The following is a 19,493-nucleotide window of genomic DNA, read 5'->3' on the forward strand; positions in this document are numbered from 1 at the left end:
CAGACGCCTGAGACTGAAGCCTGACTTGGTCCCTGTTATGGGCTGAATTATGTGCCCTGGAAATTCACATGTTAGAGCCCCAGGCCCCAGTTTCTCAGAATGTGACTGTATTTGGAGGGTCTTTAAAGAAGTGATTAAGTTAAAATGAGGTCGTTAGAGTGGGCCCTAATCCAGTCGGACTGGTCTCCTTATAAGAAGAGGGAATTTGGACAGAGAGACTCCGGGGATGGGTGTGCTCAGAGAAAAGCTGATGTGAGAACACAGCAAGAAGGTGGCCATCTGCAAGCCACGGAGACAAGACTCAAACCAAACCTGTCAACATCTCAGTCTCAGACTCCAGCCTCCAGAACTGGGAGAACATACATTTTTGTTGTGTAAGCCACCCAGTCAGGCGTTTTCTATGGCAGCCCTAGCAAACTAATGCTGTCTCTTAACAGGTGGCCTTGGACAAGTTTCCTGAGGTCTCTGATCTGTCCCTTTCTCGCCACTTAAAGAGGATTAGTAATACTGCACAAAACTGTAGAATCTTACGTGACAATGCCTACCACAGTGCCTGGCACAAAGTAGGCATGCCAACTCTACCTGTAGAGAAACCCAGAAACGGAGAGGGCCAGCGTTGTTCCCAGTGGGCTTCAAAGGCAAAGGGAAGTTTCTAAGCAACTGCTCTGCTCGTGGGGCCTGGTGCTTCACAGGCCTATCAGCAGTATCTGGCTCACCCTTCTGCACTGATCCCCCCTTGGTAAATAAAGGCCAGGAGTTCAGAAAACAAAGCAGTTTTTCCTCACAATGAGTTCTACATTTTCCTGTCGTTGTACGTAATCCTGGTTATTTGATCCTTGCCTTGAGGAAAGGTTGATACGAGCAACCTGAGGCTGACACAGAGTTCTTTGTCACCGGAGACCGCACATTTCCCACATTTCTCTGCTCAGGCTCCAGGGATCCCCTGTGGTTTGGCTCCGGCTGGAGTCACCTGGAGTTGCCACCAAGCCTTTAATTCTCATTTTCCCATGGTGACCAGAAGATGGCGCCAGCATTACATACCTAAACACTGACTGGCAGATTATCATTATTTTTTAAAGTAAGCTCTACACCCCACGTGGGCTTGAACTCACGACCCCGAGATCAAGGGTTTCATGCTCTACCAACTGAGCCAGCCAGCTGCCCCTGACTAGTACATTTTAAAAAGAAGTCTTGAATGGATCAGGCTCTGGACTGCAGTGGCCTTCCTGTGGGCCACTGTATGTATTCCAAGCCTCTATCGCCAAGGGAAGACTATTTGTGGCGCTTTGTTCTCGGCCTTCAAATATCTCTACCCTACACTCTACCATCTATGATTCCTTCTCTCGTGCCAAACACTTACATGGTGCTTACTATATCCCACGCGTAGTTCCAAGCACTTCACATGTATTACCTTATTTAATTCTTCAAAACTCTGTATGAAGTTAGTAGTATTATTATCCCCACTTTACAGGGGGATAGACTGAGGTGCAAAGAAATTAAATAAGCTGAGGTCAAGTTGAGGTTATTAAGTCTTCAGGAGACCCAGTTAAAAATGTAATTACTCATGTGATCGTGGTTTCTTAAATCCCAATTAGACTACTAATATAAAAATGCAAATTGACTTATGAGATGCGTTTTAGCCCCTGGCCAGTTATCAAGTCCACTGAGTGAGGGAAGCAACGCAGGACTGACCATCATTGTCACGGTAAGAGGAAAAGAGAAAGGAAGGCAAAATGGTACCGAGGTCTCGATAAGGTTGTCGAGACTACGGAGAGGTTAGGAAGGGCAGCTCTGAAAGAGAAAAGGAAAGGAGAAGATGACAACCAAGGACAGTGTCACCACAAGAGAAAGAAGTCCACTAAGATGAACTTATTTTCAATTTTTGCCTAGAGCAAATTCTTCCTAAAAAATCCCCAGTCCCTTAACCAAAACGTAAGCCACAGTTTTTGTCTTCCTCACGGTCTTCTCAGCTTATCAGGTATTCAGTGAGCTATTTTTCCCATGATGCAAAGCTATGAAGTTTCTGTACTGCCCATGATATTTCCATTTCCTGCTAATACAGAAGGCATCACATTAAATTGTTGTCATTTGTTTATGTCACTAAATTGTGAGCTGCTTTGGACAAAACATTCTGGCTATCACATAGAAAACCCTCAAATTGTAAAATGTAACTCACAGGCTGTGTTTGTGAGACCACTGAGTAAGCACTGGTCCATTAAGAAGCCACACATACTCCTGGAGTAACTGTATATCCAGATGGGAAAGTGAACCCTGACCACCTCCTTCATACCATACATGAAAATTAGCTGGAGGTAGATCTTTGATCTAACAGGAAAGCTAAAACCATAAAGCTTATAGAAGAAAACAGGAAAATATTTTTGTGACTTGGGACTAGGCAAAAGTCTCCTAGATAGGTCACATAAATTATAAGAGAAAAATTGATGAGTTAGACTCCATTAAAATTAAGGAATTCAACTCACCAAAATATGCCATTGAGAAAATTAATAGGCAACATATGGGCAAGGATAAAATATCAAAAAGCATATCTGAGAAAATACTAGCATCTAGAATATATAAATAACTTCTACAGCTCAACAATTAAAAGAAAAAAGAAAAAAAAGAATAGGTAGAAGAATTGAACAAGAACTTCAAAAAGCAGACATACAAATGGCCAATAAGCACATTACAAACTGCTCAGCCTTATTCTTCATCAAAAGAATGCATATTGAAACACTGTTATATATCTTTACATACCCACTAGAATAGCTAAAATTAAAAAGACTAATCGTGCCAATGTTGGTGAGGCTCTGAAGCAACCAGAAGTCTCATATTTTGTTGCTGGGAATATATAATGGAACGACCTCTTTGGGGAAAGATCTGGAAGTTTCTTATAAAACTAAATGTAAACCTCCCGTATAATAAGGCAATTTCAGGTGTTGGTACTTATCCAAAAGAAATGAAAATAAGTGTTCACAAAAAGACTTAGATAAGAATATTCATAACAGTTTTATCCACAATATCTAAAAACAAGTAGCTTCCCATTTATTCATCAATAAGAAAATGGATAAACAAACTACTATGTTCATGCAGTGGAATACTGCAGTGATTAAAAAGGAGAACAGACTACTGGCGTATATAGCAACACAGATGAATCCAAAACCAGAATGCTTAGTCAAAGAACCTCACACAAAAAATACAGAGTGCGTGAACTTGCATGAAGTTCTAGAACAGGCAAATTTAATCAATGGTAGGACAAAAGTTGTGACAACTGTTGCCTCTGGGAGGATGGGGACAGGGATTGATGAGGAAGGTACATGCAGGAACCTTCTGGCCTGCTGGCAATGTTCCTTGTGTACCTTGACATGGGGTATGTGTTATGTGTTTACATTTGTCACAACTCAACTAGGTTACATGTAAGATTTGTGCATTTTTTTTTTTTTAGATTTGTGCATTTTATTGGATGCAAGTTTATGTCAAAAGAGAAACAAATTAAAACAAATATTGAATCCTCCTTAATGAGATGCATACTGAGGCGTTAGGACATGTGTGTAGATGTGTGCAGTTGGAACTTGTCAAAAATGTAAGATGTTTTGATGGAAGGATAGAGTGGTGGGTCGATGGACGGTTATGTGGCAAGTGCTGTAAAATGTTAGTGCTGGAAGCTAGATGGTGGATGCACTTACTATAAATTTATTTCAGTGTTGCAATCAATATGTTTGCAATTTTTCATGTTAAAAATAATTAAAGAGCCTACCAATAATTAGGTCTTGATCTTAGTCTTTCAAGGTCCCATTGACATGGCTGTCTCTTTGGTGCTTGCGGCAAATAATCTTGTCTTCCAGCGCAGAAACCTTGAAAGTACAATTCTCTGTTGGAGTTGACATCACTCCATCCCTCAAAGAGATATAAAGCTTAAACAGATGAACTTCTGGGGGCTTGTGCTTTTATTGACATACTTTTGTTACATTAATGGAAACGTCTTATTTCTGTTTCTGAAAGAGTCCTTTTAAACTCTGCTCCCTGCTCTCTCTTCTGTGCAGGAATCTTCCTGCCATCCTGGACTGGGTGAAAACCCAGAAGCCCGGAGCCATGGGTGTCAACATCATCACATCGGACTTCGTGGACCTGGTGGACTTTGCCACTACTGTCATTGAATTGAACGACCTCCTACAGGAGGATAGAGCTTTGGCTAAATGCTGATTTGATTTTTTTTTTTTTAATTTATTTAACTTAATGTTGACTTTGTTGATCCAGGCCAGAGTTCTGAAGGGTTTCCTGTTAGGATGGTCCCTGGGCAGTGATGGGGAAGTAGGAGGAGGAGGGTGTTTTCCCTTCTTCATAGGGCCATTTGGATTAAACTACAGAGATTTTAATTGCATTTTTCCCAAATGAGACTAAAACTTAAGTCCAAGGGAAGAAGCATATCTCATGTGATCAAGGTCAAGGTCTCCCCAGTGGCTCATGATGTTGGATGTAATATGGAAATGGAGTCTCCAGGTTCCATTGAGTGTCCCCTAATTGGCCCAGTTTCCTGTTTTCTTCCAGGATGTTGTATTTGAGCCTGTGAGGAGATGAATCAGAAAGGCATCCTTAGTCAAAGTAATGGTTCATTGCAGGCGTGGATGGCCCTATGGGGTGGCCTTAACATCAACCCAAGGCTTTGAGGGGAAAAAGGGCCAAGCACCAGCTCTCTCTGGCATGTTGAATGTCACCACTTCTCCCCTGAGAGAGTAAGACTTCTTTATCACCAGGCTGTACCAGCCATAATCTGTTCTTCCATAGCTTATGCTTGGGAAGTGGTCACCTTCATTCTTTAGATAAACAGTACGTACTGCCTTTGGTATCAGAAATGTGTTTCCCGGTTTTAAAACATTGATCCCTTTCTATTTCTATTGGCCCCTTCTTAAAAGTGAAAGGAACAGTGGTGGAAGAGCCTTTCAGTGTGGGGCCCAACAGGAGATAGACATGCATGTTTGCTGCACGCCCGATTTCTTTGGTTTAAATCTGTAGCTTTCCCCAAAATGGCTGCCAGGTAAACTCCTGCATCATTTTGGCAAAGTCCTTTTTGAAGAATGGGATCTTCAAGCCAGATCTTGGAATCGCATTTCCTTGTTGTCTGCCTAGGACTCGGTCTGTGCTGTGAGACACAACGCTAACGGAAGGAGCCTTGTCTGTGACACCGGGGAGGCAGACACAGGAAGCATGGGAAAGTGCAATGGATTTAAGGAGGAAGCTCCAAGTGGGTTGGGAGCTGTTCTGTAACTCCTTGAAAACAAGACTACCTCGGGGACATTTAGGATGACTTGTGGGTCATCAAGTGAGAAATACCCAGTGTGGGAACTTTTCCAGTTTGTGTCTTGATTGTTCTCCTTTTTGCAGGTTGTTCTGAGCCTGCTAATCACCACTGCATGAGGGCTTTGAAACTCAAGGGGGGATTTTTTTTAATTGGTAAGAGGTACTTACCTATAAAGAGTCCTCTTGTGTTTTATTTATTTATTTATTTATCCACGTATTTATTTATAGATTAAGTATCTTCAGTGCTTCTTACCTCAAGAGCACTCACAAAGGAGCTTCCCGAACTCTTTTCACCCAGGCCCGATGCCGCCCTGATCTTTCTCCCTTCAATGGGACCGTGCATTTCAGCACTGTGAGTGACCTCTGACTCAGCTACAGATATTCCCAGCTCCCCCAGTCATCCTGGGACAGTGTTCATGCGTGGGTGTGGTCCAGACTTGAGAAGCCACTGCCAGGCCACGCACTGGGTCAGAAGATACAATGGGTCATGAAGAACTCTCAGTTCCTGAGGAAGACTCTCCAGTAGAAGGTTGAAAAGGAAGGAGCTGGAAAGAAAACTGGGCATGGAGTGTGTACATACCGAGGCTCCTCAGGACTGTCTGAGGATCCCTAAGGAAATGGCAGCATCTGGATTCTTAAGGAGGAAAGATAAACGTGGAATCCTGGATGGATGTGTGTATGTGTGAAGACCGTTAGGCCACCCCCCCGGGAGCTTCCCATTTCTATTCTTCCGTGCTCACAGCTGGATCTTACCTGTCTCCTGCAATGGCGGGTATCCGGGGTGAGCTACCAAAAGCACACCCCCAAATCTTGGTCTTCCAGCCTCTACTGTCTGTAAAATAATTTAATCCCTGACCTCCAGCTTCTGCAGTTTGAGGAGGGCCACAACACAAATGCCTCTGGGAAAATCTGGTCTAACTTTTCCTGTTCTTGCATTTGAGCCCCCTCTCCAAAGAGGTTCCTGGGATTGTATCATCAAATTTTGGGGGGGCCTTCTCTGGAAAGGGGTAAGAAAGGAAGTGCCCTCACTTTCTCAATTTTTCTTCAATTCTAATATTAAACCCCAGTGACAAGCTCTGAAATTCCTGGCCACCCCTCAGGGTTTTATTTGTGGTCTCATTGTTTCAGTTGGTCTTCTTTTTCACTCTTGGTCAATTGCTAGGGACTAGGTCATTTCCCCTCTTTTAACCCTTTGTTACTTGGCAAAGAGATCAGGAGGCAAGAGGAGAATTATTCTGCTCTGTTTTATTTGAGCCTCAGCTTTGTCCAGGTGCTTGGTGCTACGAGGCCAGGTGTGTTGGCAGGGTGTCTTCAGAGGATGCCAGTGACACCCAAGGGCTGCTGACTGTTCAGTGAAATGTTTACTTGATTTTTGTTCCTTTCGTCTTAAGATACATAACTGCACTTCACTTGGGTTGTAACACTGAAGTGCACCTCAGTGGTTGCATAGTAAGAGGAAAGGCATCAAGCGTGACACAGAAGCACAGAAAATGGCCCCAAGGTCGTGTGCATGGAGTCCTACTCTATGTGGCAAATGCAGGTGTTCACTCCTTCATACTGTTTTGGGTTGCCAGCCTGGCTTGCATTTTGAAATTCTACACAGGAATTCTGGGAGATAGGAGGATTATTGGCAGTTCGCCCTTGATAAACACCTTGACTTGGCAGAATCTCTGCTCCAGGAAAAAAGTTGTTCGATATAATACAAAGGATATATGCATTCTGCTCTTGGACATGAGGCCAAGCAGAAGACTCAGTGACGGGACAGAGGGAGAGGAGACTTTAGTTCTATGACTCATTCTACAACTGCCAACAATAAAAATGTTTGACCCAACCGCATCATTCACTCTCACAAGATCAAACGAGCCTACCATACTTCCTCAGAATTAACTTCAAGATCAACGAAAAAGCTACTTGATTGAGCCAAAGAGGGCTTTAGTTTCATAGGATTTGGGGCCATAGTTATTCTGAAATGTAGGCCATAGTGATCCTGAAATGGTAACTCCACATGGTTTTTCATGAACTCCCTAGACCATTTGCCACATTTCCATGGCTTTGTGGAAAAGGGAACAATCACAGGTTTCAGTTAGATTGGAGCAATGTTTAAAGGCTTGAACTTGGAGCCTACTAGAGATACCACTGCGGTTTCATGGGCAGAAAAGATATCCTTAGGGTTGGAGAGAGAAGTCAAGATGGAATTGATGGAAGGGAATGATAAATTATTGAGGATTAATTTTTAAATTATTGACAGACCTAAGGATGTCATGCCCCCCCCCAAAATGATATATATGCTGTATTAGACTCTCTAGTAATTTATTTTCCTTCTCTAGTAATTTATGTTCCTTAACACTGAGACCAGACCCCTGAATTCTTGAAAATAGTTGAGCCACAGTCCAAACCCAGGATTTTTATATAGACTCAAAAGCACAAGATCTGAGCCCAGGTCATGACCAAGGTTAAGAATCCTGGCTCTCCTTTCATGACCTCATATTGACATCACAAAGGTTATGTTTCTGTTCAAGAAGACAATGAAGTGAAGCCTTCTAGAATTAAATGCAGTTTTGTGGTGTGTCAGGATTTTCTGTTTCTGTTTTTCTGAATCCTGCCATAAGAAAGTGCTCCCCAAAGAGACATTATTACAACCTGGCGAGAAAGCTTAGTGCTAAGCTAAAGGTGGAGAAACAGAAGAAATTACGACGGAAATGAAACGATTTCTTTTCGTGGACGCAGTAGGGCTACACAAATTCAGGCCGTCTTACAGAATGAATTCATGGCCCAGTTGAAGTTTTTGGAATGTTCTTTATTGGCTGACTGTAGATTTTTATTGTTAGGTTCTGGGAAATGGAACAACCTAATGAGTGGGGCACGCCATGAGACTTCTCTCTCATGGCTGAGCAAGTAAGCAACCCTGTGCTAAATCCACCTCGGTTCCTTAATCTGGAATAAAGATGTTTTCGGGTACCTTAGTGATGTTCTGCAAACCTTGGTCAACTAGCTCCCCAAAATGTCAGGTCCCTTATGATTAAATTAAATGCCTTATACTCAGGGGGCGAGGTGTGCAGTTATGGTAATTCTTCCTTGTGTGGCGTGTGTGAAGAAATGCTTTTTGGGTTCATTTCTCAAAAGTGTGGTCTAGGATGACAGCTGGTGCAACATTGGCGCCATAGTGATCCGTATAGTGAGATGAATAGAGCTGAATGAAATCTGCTGACACACTTGAGTTCCCAAGAGGGGGCTTTCCCAAATGCATGCTAAACAGTCATGTTATGCCAAAAGGAAGTGCACAGAAATTGATCACGTCAAATGTCCATACGAACAGGAAGTTTGTTCTGTGTGGCATAGAACGTGGTTGTCCCTCTCAATTCCACTAACTTTGCAGTAGTCCTCGGCCCTCGGCCTCAGACTGCTTCCTAGTGTTTGCCATCATGGCTTTGTCACTCAGAAATGTTGCCTTGGGACACACAGGAGTGAATTGATTAGGTGATAAGTGATTTAGCTGGAAACTTCACCCTAACTCCAAATGGTAATGAACAGCTCTTTACTCTCCCAAGAGACTTACTATCTTCTTACCTTCTGGCTTCCCCAGCTTCCTAGGAGAAATAGTGACACAAAAGGTACTATATTGCTGAACTGGCCCTTAACCTGGAAGAATACAGTACAAAATGCTATTGGTGGTGTTGAAATAGCACAGTCTTAAATGCTCAGAAAATATTCTAAGATGACTCTTTCTATCCTGCAGTGGATACAGTGTTCTAGTCTTTTCTCCAATGATACTTATTCTTAGTACTTTTCAAACTCCTTTCTAAGCCACATAGTTTGGATAAAATATTTTTCTTCTCTTTGCTGGGAATTCAATCCCACAATCTTGAGATAACCTCAATAGTCTAGAGGCATTTTCCTTCTCATTCCTTCTGATCTGCACAGAATACCACTCTCTCCTCTCCTCTTGGCCATCCTTGATCATCTGCTGATTACTGTTAATAACAGAATACCGGTGAAATTCATCCAAATAGACACACACATTCAATGAGGCCCAAGCCCACTCCTATCACAGTGGTTTTTATTGCTCCTTACTGGTCCCAAATGCGTAATTCTGACCCCGACACACACATGTGTACGTGCATGCACGCGTGCACGCACACACACACACACACACACACACACACAATCTGATTGGGGCCCAGATCTCGGGGCCAATACTTCATTCAAATCGCAGGGGCATGCTCACAAGCTTGGAGCCCAATGAGAAGCACAGCACTTTGAAGTCAGATAAGCCTTCCGTTGCTTTGTATATTTGCAGTTTAATATATGTTATTGCTTTATAGCACTAGTGACACTTCAGTCATGAATCTATAGTATCAACATGATAAATCTTAGAACATATTCTAGGCACGGCGGTACCTTGCTGCTATTATACTTACTAGTTTGCACCCCTGTGTTAATAAGCGTCACATACAGACTGTGTAGGCAGTGTTTGTATTGTGTATATGCCAACTGTTATACTTAACCTCGCCGATCAGCAGTTAGAAAATACAGAGGTTGTCATAGTGAAAATAAGTCTTGGTCAATTCAGATATGATATGTGAATCTGATAAATACTCTGTTAGATATTCTGTTTGTCCTCTATGCTTGTTTTATATTACAGTGCATGCTGTTTGCTAAGTTAAGTAACAAAAAATAATAAAATCAGAATAGTAAATTGTACCAATTTTAAGGTTAAAGTTTGGTACTTAACTTATATGCTGCTTGGTACTCTGAAATGTATTTTGTGGCTTAATTATCTTATTCACATACGTTTCACTTGGCTTCTTCCCTACGAGGAAATAATTGTTCAAATATATCTCTCCTTCTTTCTTGTAACCTGGATTATTCTGCTTAATTCAACCTAAAACATCGTAAAGCCAGATTACCTCATTTTAACTGTGAAAAAACAATTTAATAGGTATGATGACATTATGTCTTTTCTTGTATTTTATTTGAACGACCTAAATAGGCTTAAACCTAATAATAAATATAAAACTTTAGCAGGCATGTTTCCTTGTTTCTGTATACATTTTATTGTTGACCCACTTCTGATCTTTTTTTTTTTTTAAAGGTTATAGACCCAGTGTCAATCAAATATCTTAGTATACGACTTTGGATGAAGACATATTGGAATCAGCTGACCACACCTGCAGTCCCCAAGATGAGCCGTGCACGAAATGTGCACCCAATCTTGTCACCCACCCTTTTCTAAGCTTTGCCCTCAGCACTTCAACCATTTCTGCTAGGCTTTGGCCAGGTCCTGCATCCATATTCTCACCTGACCACCATGGTGAGCCCATGTTACTCTGAGTGATTGCCAAGCACCGAGATAAAACAATGCAGAGATTAGAGTGGGCATCCAATCTGTTGGCAAGGAAGATTCCAATATTTTCTTCATTCCTAATTCTTTTTAGTAGAATGCCTGAGCCCACTTAATTTCAGTGACTTTCTCTTTCTGCCCTATGCCCTGCAAAAATAACAGGGTCTGGTGAAACACCTGTGTATGAATTTAGCAGAAATGAAGTTAATTCTAAGTAGTCATTCATTTCACATAGTTAATGTTACAGCAGCAAATTAGGGACGATTCTATTTCTGTTCAAGTTAACATAGCAATCGAAGAACACATCATAGATTTTTCACCTGTACTTTTAGTCATGGTTAGTAAATCTACCATATGGTCTTTTTTTTAAATTTTTTTAATGTTTATTTATTTTTGAGACAGAGAGAGACAGAGCATGAATGGGGGAGGGTCAGAGAGAGAGGGAGACACAGAATCCGAAGCAGCCTCCAGGCTCTGAGCTGTCAGCACAGAGCCCGACATGGGGCTCGAACTCACGGACCGTAAGATCATGACCTGAGCTGAAGTCGAACGCTTAACTGACTGAGCCACGCAGGCACCCCTACTATATGGTCTGATGGGCTTTCATAAGCACCACTTTCAGTCATTCCCATTGGCTTTTAGTAGAAAATGGCATGATGGAGATAGGTCTGAGTCCCAACATCCACATGGTGTATTTGCAAAGACTACTGCCTCAATTTCTGAACACACACTTGGGTTGAAACATTGCCTCTGTGAAAATGGAGCACGTATATTATGTACAAATTAATTTTTCATAGTACAACTAGCTTATAAACATTCTATTGAGTACAGAAGCTGGGGCAACAGGCATTTCAGAGATGCATAACCCTGTGTTTCTATCCCAGCTCTATCACATCCCGACTGTATAACTCTAAACAAAACTAACATCTCTAAATATACAGGATATAGGACTAACAATACCTGCTCTGATGGGTTTTTGAGAAGTCTACAAAAGACACTATACAGAAAACATTTCATCACACAGCCTGGCACACAGTAAACTCTCAAGAGTAGTCAGTCTTAGTATTGGGGGTGGTGACTTTGCACCCACCCCCTCCAAAGAGTACCTGGCACAATCCCTTCAACATGGTTGACTACTAACTCTTGTGTTTATTGCTAATGACTTAGCAGGAGCTAATTAATAAGAAGGAAAGCAGATAAATTCAGAGAGTGGAAGAGAAAGTTGCACACTGGACTATCTGTGCACTGCTCTGAGAGTGAGTAGGGTTCCCACCACTGGTGGTGTGCCAGATGATGTGAGGGGGACGATGGTCATAGCTTTGAATAGAATTTATATCATCAATCACTTAATCATCCTGATTAGTGGAGAGGAAAGTCTCAGCTTAGTGACGAAAACTCTCTAACCCTTGTTTTTCTAGCAAAAACAACAACCCCAAAAAGGCCAGTAATATCCAGCTAACATTTAATATAATTTTGTGTGCATTTTCTTTCTTTTATGGTTACTCTTTTATGGTTACCTTCTCTCTATGGCAAGTGATACTGGGTTTTTCAACAGTGATATAAAATTTCCTTAAGTTTTTTAAAAAATTCCACTGTGAAGCTATGGGAATGGCCTTTGTTTATGATCCTTTCCAGGTTGAAAACCACCATAGTTGATTCCACTGCATGCTTTTGTCAAGAATTGGGTTTGGCCATGCTCTTTTCAAACATCCTTAACTAAGTAAATAAGTATATAAACACACTGTTATTTGAGCTAGAAAACCACCTCTTCTTTCATAAGGAGACTCTCAATGTCTCCTGTAGAAGTCTGTGCCCAGTCCATGCCCTCTCTCCGTGCCATCCAGTGTGGCAGGAGAAAGGTGCCCGAGTCACTTAGTCCTACGGATGGCTGCGCTGGAGATACATGCAATGCAGAGACCAGACCCTGCTTCTTTGACTTGGAAAGTGAGTCCTCTTCTGTGAATCCCTGAGGTTAGAATGCCTGAATGCTCTGGATTTTTGTTTTTTTTTTTTTTTCTCCCCAAAGGAATTCTTGATCACCAGTATGTTTTTTTGTTTATCCCTCTGCAAATCTGCTCACTGTGACTGAAGGATTGTTATTATCTTTAAGACTTGAAACCTTTCATTCTCAGAGAGGGTAGAAGGTTGCAAGGGAGGAACAGTGTCCAAAGCCCATGTGCCTCAAACCTCACCCCGGATGGCCTGGGCAAGTGCCAGTTAAACAAAAGTGCTAGTCAGACCAGGGTGTTTGCACAGCTGGGCAGTGTTTTTGGAAAGCATGGGTGGGGAAAGGGGACACAGAATTGTCAGCCTCTGTCCAGTAGCATCATGCAACTGAGAGAAGCCTTAGGCAAGCAGATGGCTTTAATCTAAGGGGCCTGGTGTCTAAAGAATGGGACTTATCCTGTGGAGAAAGGCCCTAAGAAGCAGAGCTCTTATTGCAAAAGAAGGCCACTGAAAGCTATTCTTTGTTTAACCTCTCTGCTTTGTGGCCTAAAGACTTTCCTGCTTTGACGCTTAATGGGTGTTTGCTCAATCTGGGCCCAGGAGTCTCATTTGTAGGCCTCCATGAAGTATAAATGGATCTGGAAGAAGACATTAGACTGCCTTTTGCAAAAGCTCCCCCCTTCCCCAACAACCTTGCAGGTTTAGAACTAACCTGCCACACATCAGAGGGTTCAGTGGTCTATTTCATTGGTTCCAGAATGCCCTGACATGACATACAAAATTTTGGAACTGGAGCACCTGGGTGGTTCAGTCAGTTGAGTGTCCTACTCTTGATTTCAGCTGAGGTCATGATCTCACAGTCATGGGATTGGGCCCCACATTGGGTTCCACGCGGGGCATGGAGCCTGCTTGGGATTCTCTCTCTCTCTCTCTCTCTCTCTCTCTCTCTCTCATCTCTATCTCTTTCTCTCTCCCCACGCACCCCTGCCTCTCTTCCCCCTCTTCTTTCTCTCTCTCTTTCTCAAAAAAGTAAAATAATTTGAAACTATGAACTATGAGCACATCTTTCTAATAGAGAATCCATAGCTCTCATCAGACTCTCAAAGGAATCTATGATTCTAAGAAATTTACATACCGCTGTCTTTCAAATATTTGTGAGAATTAACTATCATTTCAAGGTTGTTAAGCAAGCAAAGATGGCTGACATAGGCTAGCTCTAGAAGATTTTGGTCTTTCCTATTTAAAAAATGAACTAAATTAAGACTCATGTGAATTTGTTGATTATGGATGCTCTCTTTCAAGAGGTAAGGTTGGATAAAAGAAGATAAAAAGGAACAGACTAAGCAAGTCCAAAAGACCCTAAAGAATGAGAGTCAGATGGGCTCTAGCAAGAGAGGGCAGTGGGAGATGGAAGAAACCAGGCACAGGAGCAGATATGGAGGCATGGCTGGGTATCCCACACGAGTCCAAACAACACATTTCAGAAGGAGGTGGACAGATTGGAGCCTTTTCAGAGAAAGGCAGCTAGGAGGCTGAAGGGTCTAGAAGTGGTGTCACATGAGAACTGGGGATGTTGTGTTTAGAAAAGACTGAGAAAGGGGAGCCTGGGTGGCTCAATCGGTTAAGCATCTGACACTTGATGTCAGCTCAGGTGATAATCTCACAATTCGAGAGCTCCAGCCCCACACTTGGGATTCATTCTCTCTACCTCTCTGAGCCTCCCTTGCTCTCTCATAATAAATAAACAAAATTACAAAAAATAAACTAAAAAAGACCAAGAGAAACATGATGGGGATAGCTTCAATTATTTTTGAATTGTTGTATGACTGAGATATTAGAATCTTATGAATTTAATTTTTTTTAATTTTTTTAAGTTTACCTATTTTTGAGAGAGAGAGAAAGAGAACACAAGTGAGGGAGAGACAGAGAGAAAGAGGGAAACACAGGACCTGAGACAGGCCCCAGGCTCCACGCTGTCAGCACAGAGCCTGATGTGGGGCTCGAAACCACGAACCATGAGATCATGACCTGAGCCACAGTTGGACGCTTAACTGAGAATCTTATGAATTTAGACGTAGAAGGGACCAAAGAACATTTGTCCAGGTGCTAATATTACAAGAGAGAAAACTAAAAGCCAGAGATAAATGACTGGTCTAAGGCAGTGCTGGAACTGGTCTCTGAGTTTCCTCCCAGGGTCCTTCCCCATCATTTGCAACTGCCCCTCTGAGTGTCTGATGTTCAAAGAGGAACTAGACTCATGGGTTGCCATTTCGAGAAGGTAGAGCTCACCATCAGGCAGAATATTTCTGGTTCTCCCAGTTTTCTATTGCTGCTATAAGTCATCACAAGCTCAGTGGCTTACAGCAACACAATACAAATGTATTACCTTTCAAGTCTACAGTCAGAAGTCTAAAATGGGCCAGCAGGGCAGTGTTCTTTCTGGAGGTTCTAGAGGAGAACTCATTTCCTTGCCTTTTCAGCTTCTAAAAGCCACCTTCTTTGGCCAGGGCCCTTCCTGACTTCTTCAAAGCCAGTAGCGTGGCATCTTCAATCTCTCTCTGACTCCACTGCTGTTACCACGTCTCCTTTGATCCTAGCATCTTCTGAGGCCCCCTGTGATATACTGGGCCCACATGGACAACCCAAGATAATCAATCTCCATTTCCAAATTCTTAGCTTGATCCATCTACAGAGTCCCTTTTACCACGAAAGGTGACATATTCACAGGTTATAAGAATTCAGACATAGACATCTTTGGGGCCTCTTCAGTCTACCACCGAGTACTACAGAAAGTGTATGAACATTGGACATTGGTACTGGTTTTAGAATAGTGAGTTTGAATCCTGATTTAAGCACCTACTCATTGCATGACTACTACCCCTTTGAGCTTCTGTTCCCTCATCTATAAAATAGGAATAAAATTTCAAGGTTCAAGTAAGTGGCAGCCATATTTGTTCAAGGAATTTCCAAATGATTCTCACCAGGCAGGAATTCAATAGAAGAAATTCTATTAAATGAGAGATTTGTTAAAATGACCTTGAAATTGCATTCTGAGATTGCTACAGGAAAAAGAAGTGAAATGTATTTTTCTCCCATATATACTTGTCTACTTCACAGATCCTGTTGAAAGGTCACTGCTTTTCTGGATAGTCAATAGCTAACAAATCTGCTTTCTTCCCCTGCAGTGCTGCTATCTGATTCTGTCATCCAGATCGCTGGTTGGGCTTGAGCAGGACTGAGAGCCTGGTCTGGTCTGTAATGATTGGCCAGACCAGGCAGCTGAAACCAGCACAGGTTCCCTCCTTCACATCTGTCAACATACCTGCTTGCAAGCAAGTTGCAGCTCGTGACCACTGTCCGCAGGGGCCAGTGAAAGCGGGAAAGGAAATGGAGGGGAACACCTTGATTTTGTGCTTGAGAAAAAGTGAAACCCTGTGTTGATGCTTCTTACCATCGTCCCAAACTCTTCGGCCAGGATTGAAACAGTCGTGGGACACCACTGCTGAGTCAGGAAGGAAGTTGAGAGAAGAGTCCAGATTCCAAAAGCAACAATCAAGGTAGGCGATCTGTCTGGTCATGGGCCTTTCTCTCAAGATCACAAAACAGGCATTTTGCCCAGCCTTGTATCCAGAGCGTCTCTGATGATGGTCTACTGAAGGAGATGTATTAGTTGTGGGTGCATGTTGAGAGAATTCAATCATCCGTCCACCAACGTGTTCTGCAAAGTGAGTTGTATTTTTCTTCCATCTTCTTTCCCTTTTGAAAATTGTTGTGTTTCCTCTACACATTTCAAAGGTTTAGAAAGTTTTCTATCTTTTGTCATAAAAATTGTATTTGTGATTTCATGAAATTCTTCCATTAGTTATGACTCTTCCAACATGGTTTTGTTCCAGATTTTGCTGGCATAAGTTCTTTCCACTTTCAAGATATACCAGGACAGTTTGCATTATAATTCTGAGGAACACACTGCTTACGCAAAAAGCTTTCGAACTCGAGCGATAGGATTTCCCAGAAAGCCATGTGCATTATTCGGCTCTGGAACCTAAGGAGTTAAAAGTCTTCAAATTGCTGGAGCAGAATCAAGTCTATTTACCTAAGCTTATCACCCGGGGTGACCAGGTCAATCATTTACTGATGAAAGGCTGTTTCCTAACTTTGACAGAAGACCGCTAAAGCCCATGCCTATCTCTATAGAAGGGACACAAGGCAATGTAGCAGATAACTGTTCTCTGCAGTGATAGCTGACCAGAGACATTTTTATCCTACACAGAGTAGTAAATGCCACGGGCTCCTTCCTAGCTCAACAATAAATGAACACGAACGAGACTCATGAACGAACTGAATACCTGATGTCACCTCGGGCATAAGAGCTTATGATTTTGAAGAAGCTTCCCTTACTTCTGGAGGTCTAGAGAGAAAAAATTGACCATAGAACAAGTTAGCGAGTGATTCTTGAGGGGGGATAAGATTATTAAGTAATTACCAAAAACCATGGAATTTTTCTCCTTCAAGTCTACACATGCCAGAAATACGTTATTTTAAATAAACATTTAGATCTGAATACAACCCCTCCAGAAATGTTGTCATATTGTTACCCATATACTTGACAGGTCTGTGCAATGGTTCCTAGCTCTTCCACTTTTAGAAGTATGGTGAAAGAGAAGCTCTATTTTTCTGAACTCCCTTTAGGAGAGGGATCGGGCAATTTATTCAACAAGGTAATGTTTGACAGTATTTTTGTCAATCATTTATGGAACTGAAGTGAATCCCCTTTGGTGCGGTTTGTGGCCGGAATTTTTATGTGGCTCGGGAAGTTAACTAGATGCAGGAGTCTAAGCCACTGCAGAGGGTGGCCTGGACACAAATCCCATGTGTGATTTGGGCTGAGTCTGTGGCTAACTCCCAGGAATGTGGTGAAGAATTATGGTAACTGATACATTTCTGTGAAGATATTAACTCTGTAAAATGTTAAGTGTGTGTCTGGCTGGTTTCCAGAGAACGTTTGTAGATAGTGCATGTGATGGAGGTGGTTTGGAACTGGGGAAAGTGTGCCAGAGCATTCCAATGCATTGGCCAGATTTACCCATAATCCCTTAGGCTGCCTTAGAAACAGATAGGTCTTATCTGTCCTTTCTCTGCAGCATCTGGAATAGGCCAAAACACTCGTGGCCCTTGAGAATATATCCAGCTTTTCTTCCCATTTCATGCATATTGGATATTAGGTAGGGGGAGGTTATTCTCAGGATTGACTAAACTAGATAGACAGTATTAGTCCTTTTACAAGTCAGGAAATGAGAACTCAGAAGTTAATTCAATGTTTATTTATTTTTGAGAGAGAGAGGGAGAGAGAATATGTGGCAGAGGGGCAGAAGAGAGGGGGACAGAGCATCCAAAGTGGGCAGTTAGCCTGACATGGGGCCCGAACCCCCAAACTGTGAGATCATGACCTGGGCTGAAGTCAGACGCTCATCCGACTGAGCCACCCAGGTGCCCTGAACCCAGAAGTTAATTAATTTGCTCATGTTTACTCAGTCAGAAGCTGAGCCAGGATTCTACCAAATCCTGCCTCATTCCCTATCCAATGCTTTTCCAAGACAGTCGTGGAGTTAAGCACATGCAGGAACATAAATTGTGGGTGTGTGGGTGTTGAGAGGGCAGTCACCTAGGAAAGCAAGGCTGACTAACAAAGTCAGAGGTTTTCCACTGGCCCTTGGATGTGCCATGCCAGAGGCCAGCTGGGTACCACTATTACCAAAATGGCAGCATGGACTAGACCAGACCTTCTGCAAGAGCAAGTAAAGGGAACAACGGGCTGGGAGCAGAGGGAAGTGTTCCCAGTCCCAGGAGTGACAGTCACTGCAGTCTTTCGAGTCCCGTATATTTCTTCCCCCCCCTTCTTTCATTCTTTCTTTCTTTCTTATAATGTTTATTTATTTTTGAGAGAGACAGAGACAGAGTGCGAATGGGGGAGGGGCAGAGAGTGAGGGAGACACAGAAACTAAAGAGGCTCCAGGCTCTGAGCTGTCAGCACAGAGCCCGATGCAGGGCTCAACTCATGGACCGTGAGATCGTGACATGAGCCGAAGTCGGCCGCACAACCGACTGAGCCACCCAGGTGCCCCCAGTCCTGGATATTTCTTAAGTAAACCGAGGGAATTTTCAGGCTAGATCTCTGCCCCTTTCTATTCCAGAGACTCAAACACATGAGCCCCAACTTAAGTACAACATTTGAACTATTTCCAGGGAAACAAATGACACCATTCCAGTCCTTCTCTGGGAACGAAAATTAATAATTACAATTTCACTTCACCTTAGCTAATCTCTACTCATCTAAATCCAAGGGATTTGGGCAGACAGAGGCTTAAAGCAAGAGGAACCTTCAACAATCTATCATATCGAGGTTCCCAGTATCTGCAGCCCAAAGAGGCCCATGTCAGCTTGGAGTCCAAATGGCTTACAGCTGTCATTCAAGCAGTGAACCAGTAAGGCACAGCAGCAAATCTCCCTTTTCTCCCAACCTCCATTTTGCTTTTGTTTGGATACATCCTAAAACTTCCATTAGCTGTCTGGCAGAAATTCCAAAGCAGCCACAATTCCTGAGCACTTACAGGATCAAGATAAAGAAGTGCCATCGTGAAATGTGGTTGGCTGAATATCTTTGAACAAAGAATTTCTTCTTTTTCCAGACCCACCTCATACTTAAGCATGTGATAGCAAAGGCATTACAAATAGAGATCGCATTGCCAAGGCTACTGACTAAATACCCTTTCCTGATGCAGCTGACCCCACAAGAATTGTATTCACATGCTATCATTTTTGCTAACTAAAACATTAGGATAAAGAGGAAAAGTTGAAGCTGAAATATGAGGACGCATAACAACATTTCACCTTTAACCAGTGCCTATGACGT

The 19,493-nt window shown here is 42.5% G+C and overlaps 2 protein-coding genes across 7 annotated transcripts in view; both read left to right on the forward strand.

Moving 5' to 3' along the window:
• PLCXD2 (phosphatidylinositol specific phospholipase C X domain containing 2) overlaps positions 1–10,323 on the forward strand; it is a 50,386-nt gene extending 40,063 nt beyond the window's left edge. For all 6 annotated transcript variants that reach the window (XM_053903328.1, XM_053903329.1, XM_053903327.1 and 3 more), the window contains one exon: positions 4,041–10,323. In XM_053903328.1, coding sequence (XP_053759303.1) covers positions 4,041–4,200 — 160 coding nt within the window. In that variant the 3' untranslated portion in view covers positions 4,201–10,323. The remainder of the gene's footprint in view (positions 1–4,040) is intronic.
• Positions 10,324–15,910: 5,587 nt separating this feature from the next.
• PHLDB2 (pleckstrin homology like domain family B member 2) overlaps positions 15,911–19,493 on the forward strand; it is a 229,566-nt gene continuing 225,983 nt past the window's right edge. The window contains exon 1 of the mRNA XM_019448307.2: positions 15,911–16,140. The gene's annotated coding sequence lies outside the window, so the exon portion shown is untranslated. The remainder of the gene's footprint in view (positions 16,141–19,493) is intronic.

Source organism: Panthera pardus, unplaced genomic scaffold, assembly GCF_024362965.1.
Source record: "Panthera pardus isolate Hobbes unplaced genomic scaffold, ASM2436296v1 HiC_scaffold_16, whole genome shotgun sequence".
Classification (NCBI taxonomy): domain Eukaryota; kingdom Metazoa; phylum Chordata; class Mammalia; order Carnivora; family Felidae; genus Panthera; species Panthera pardus.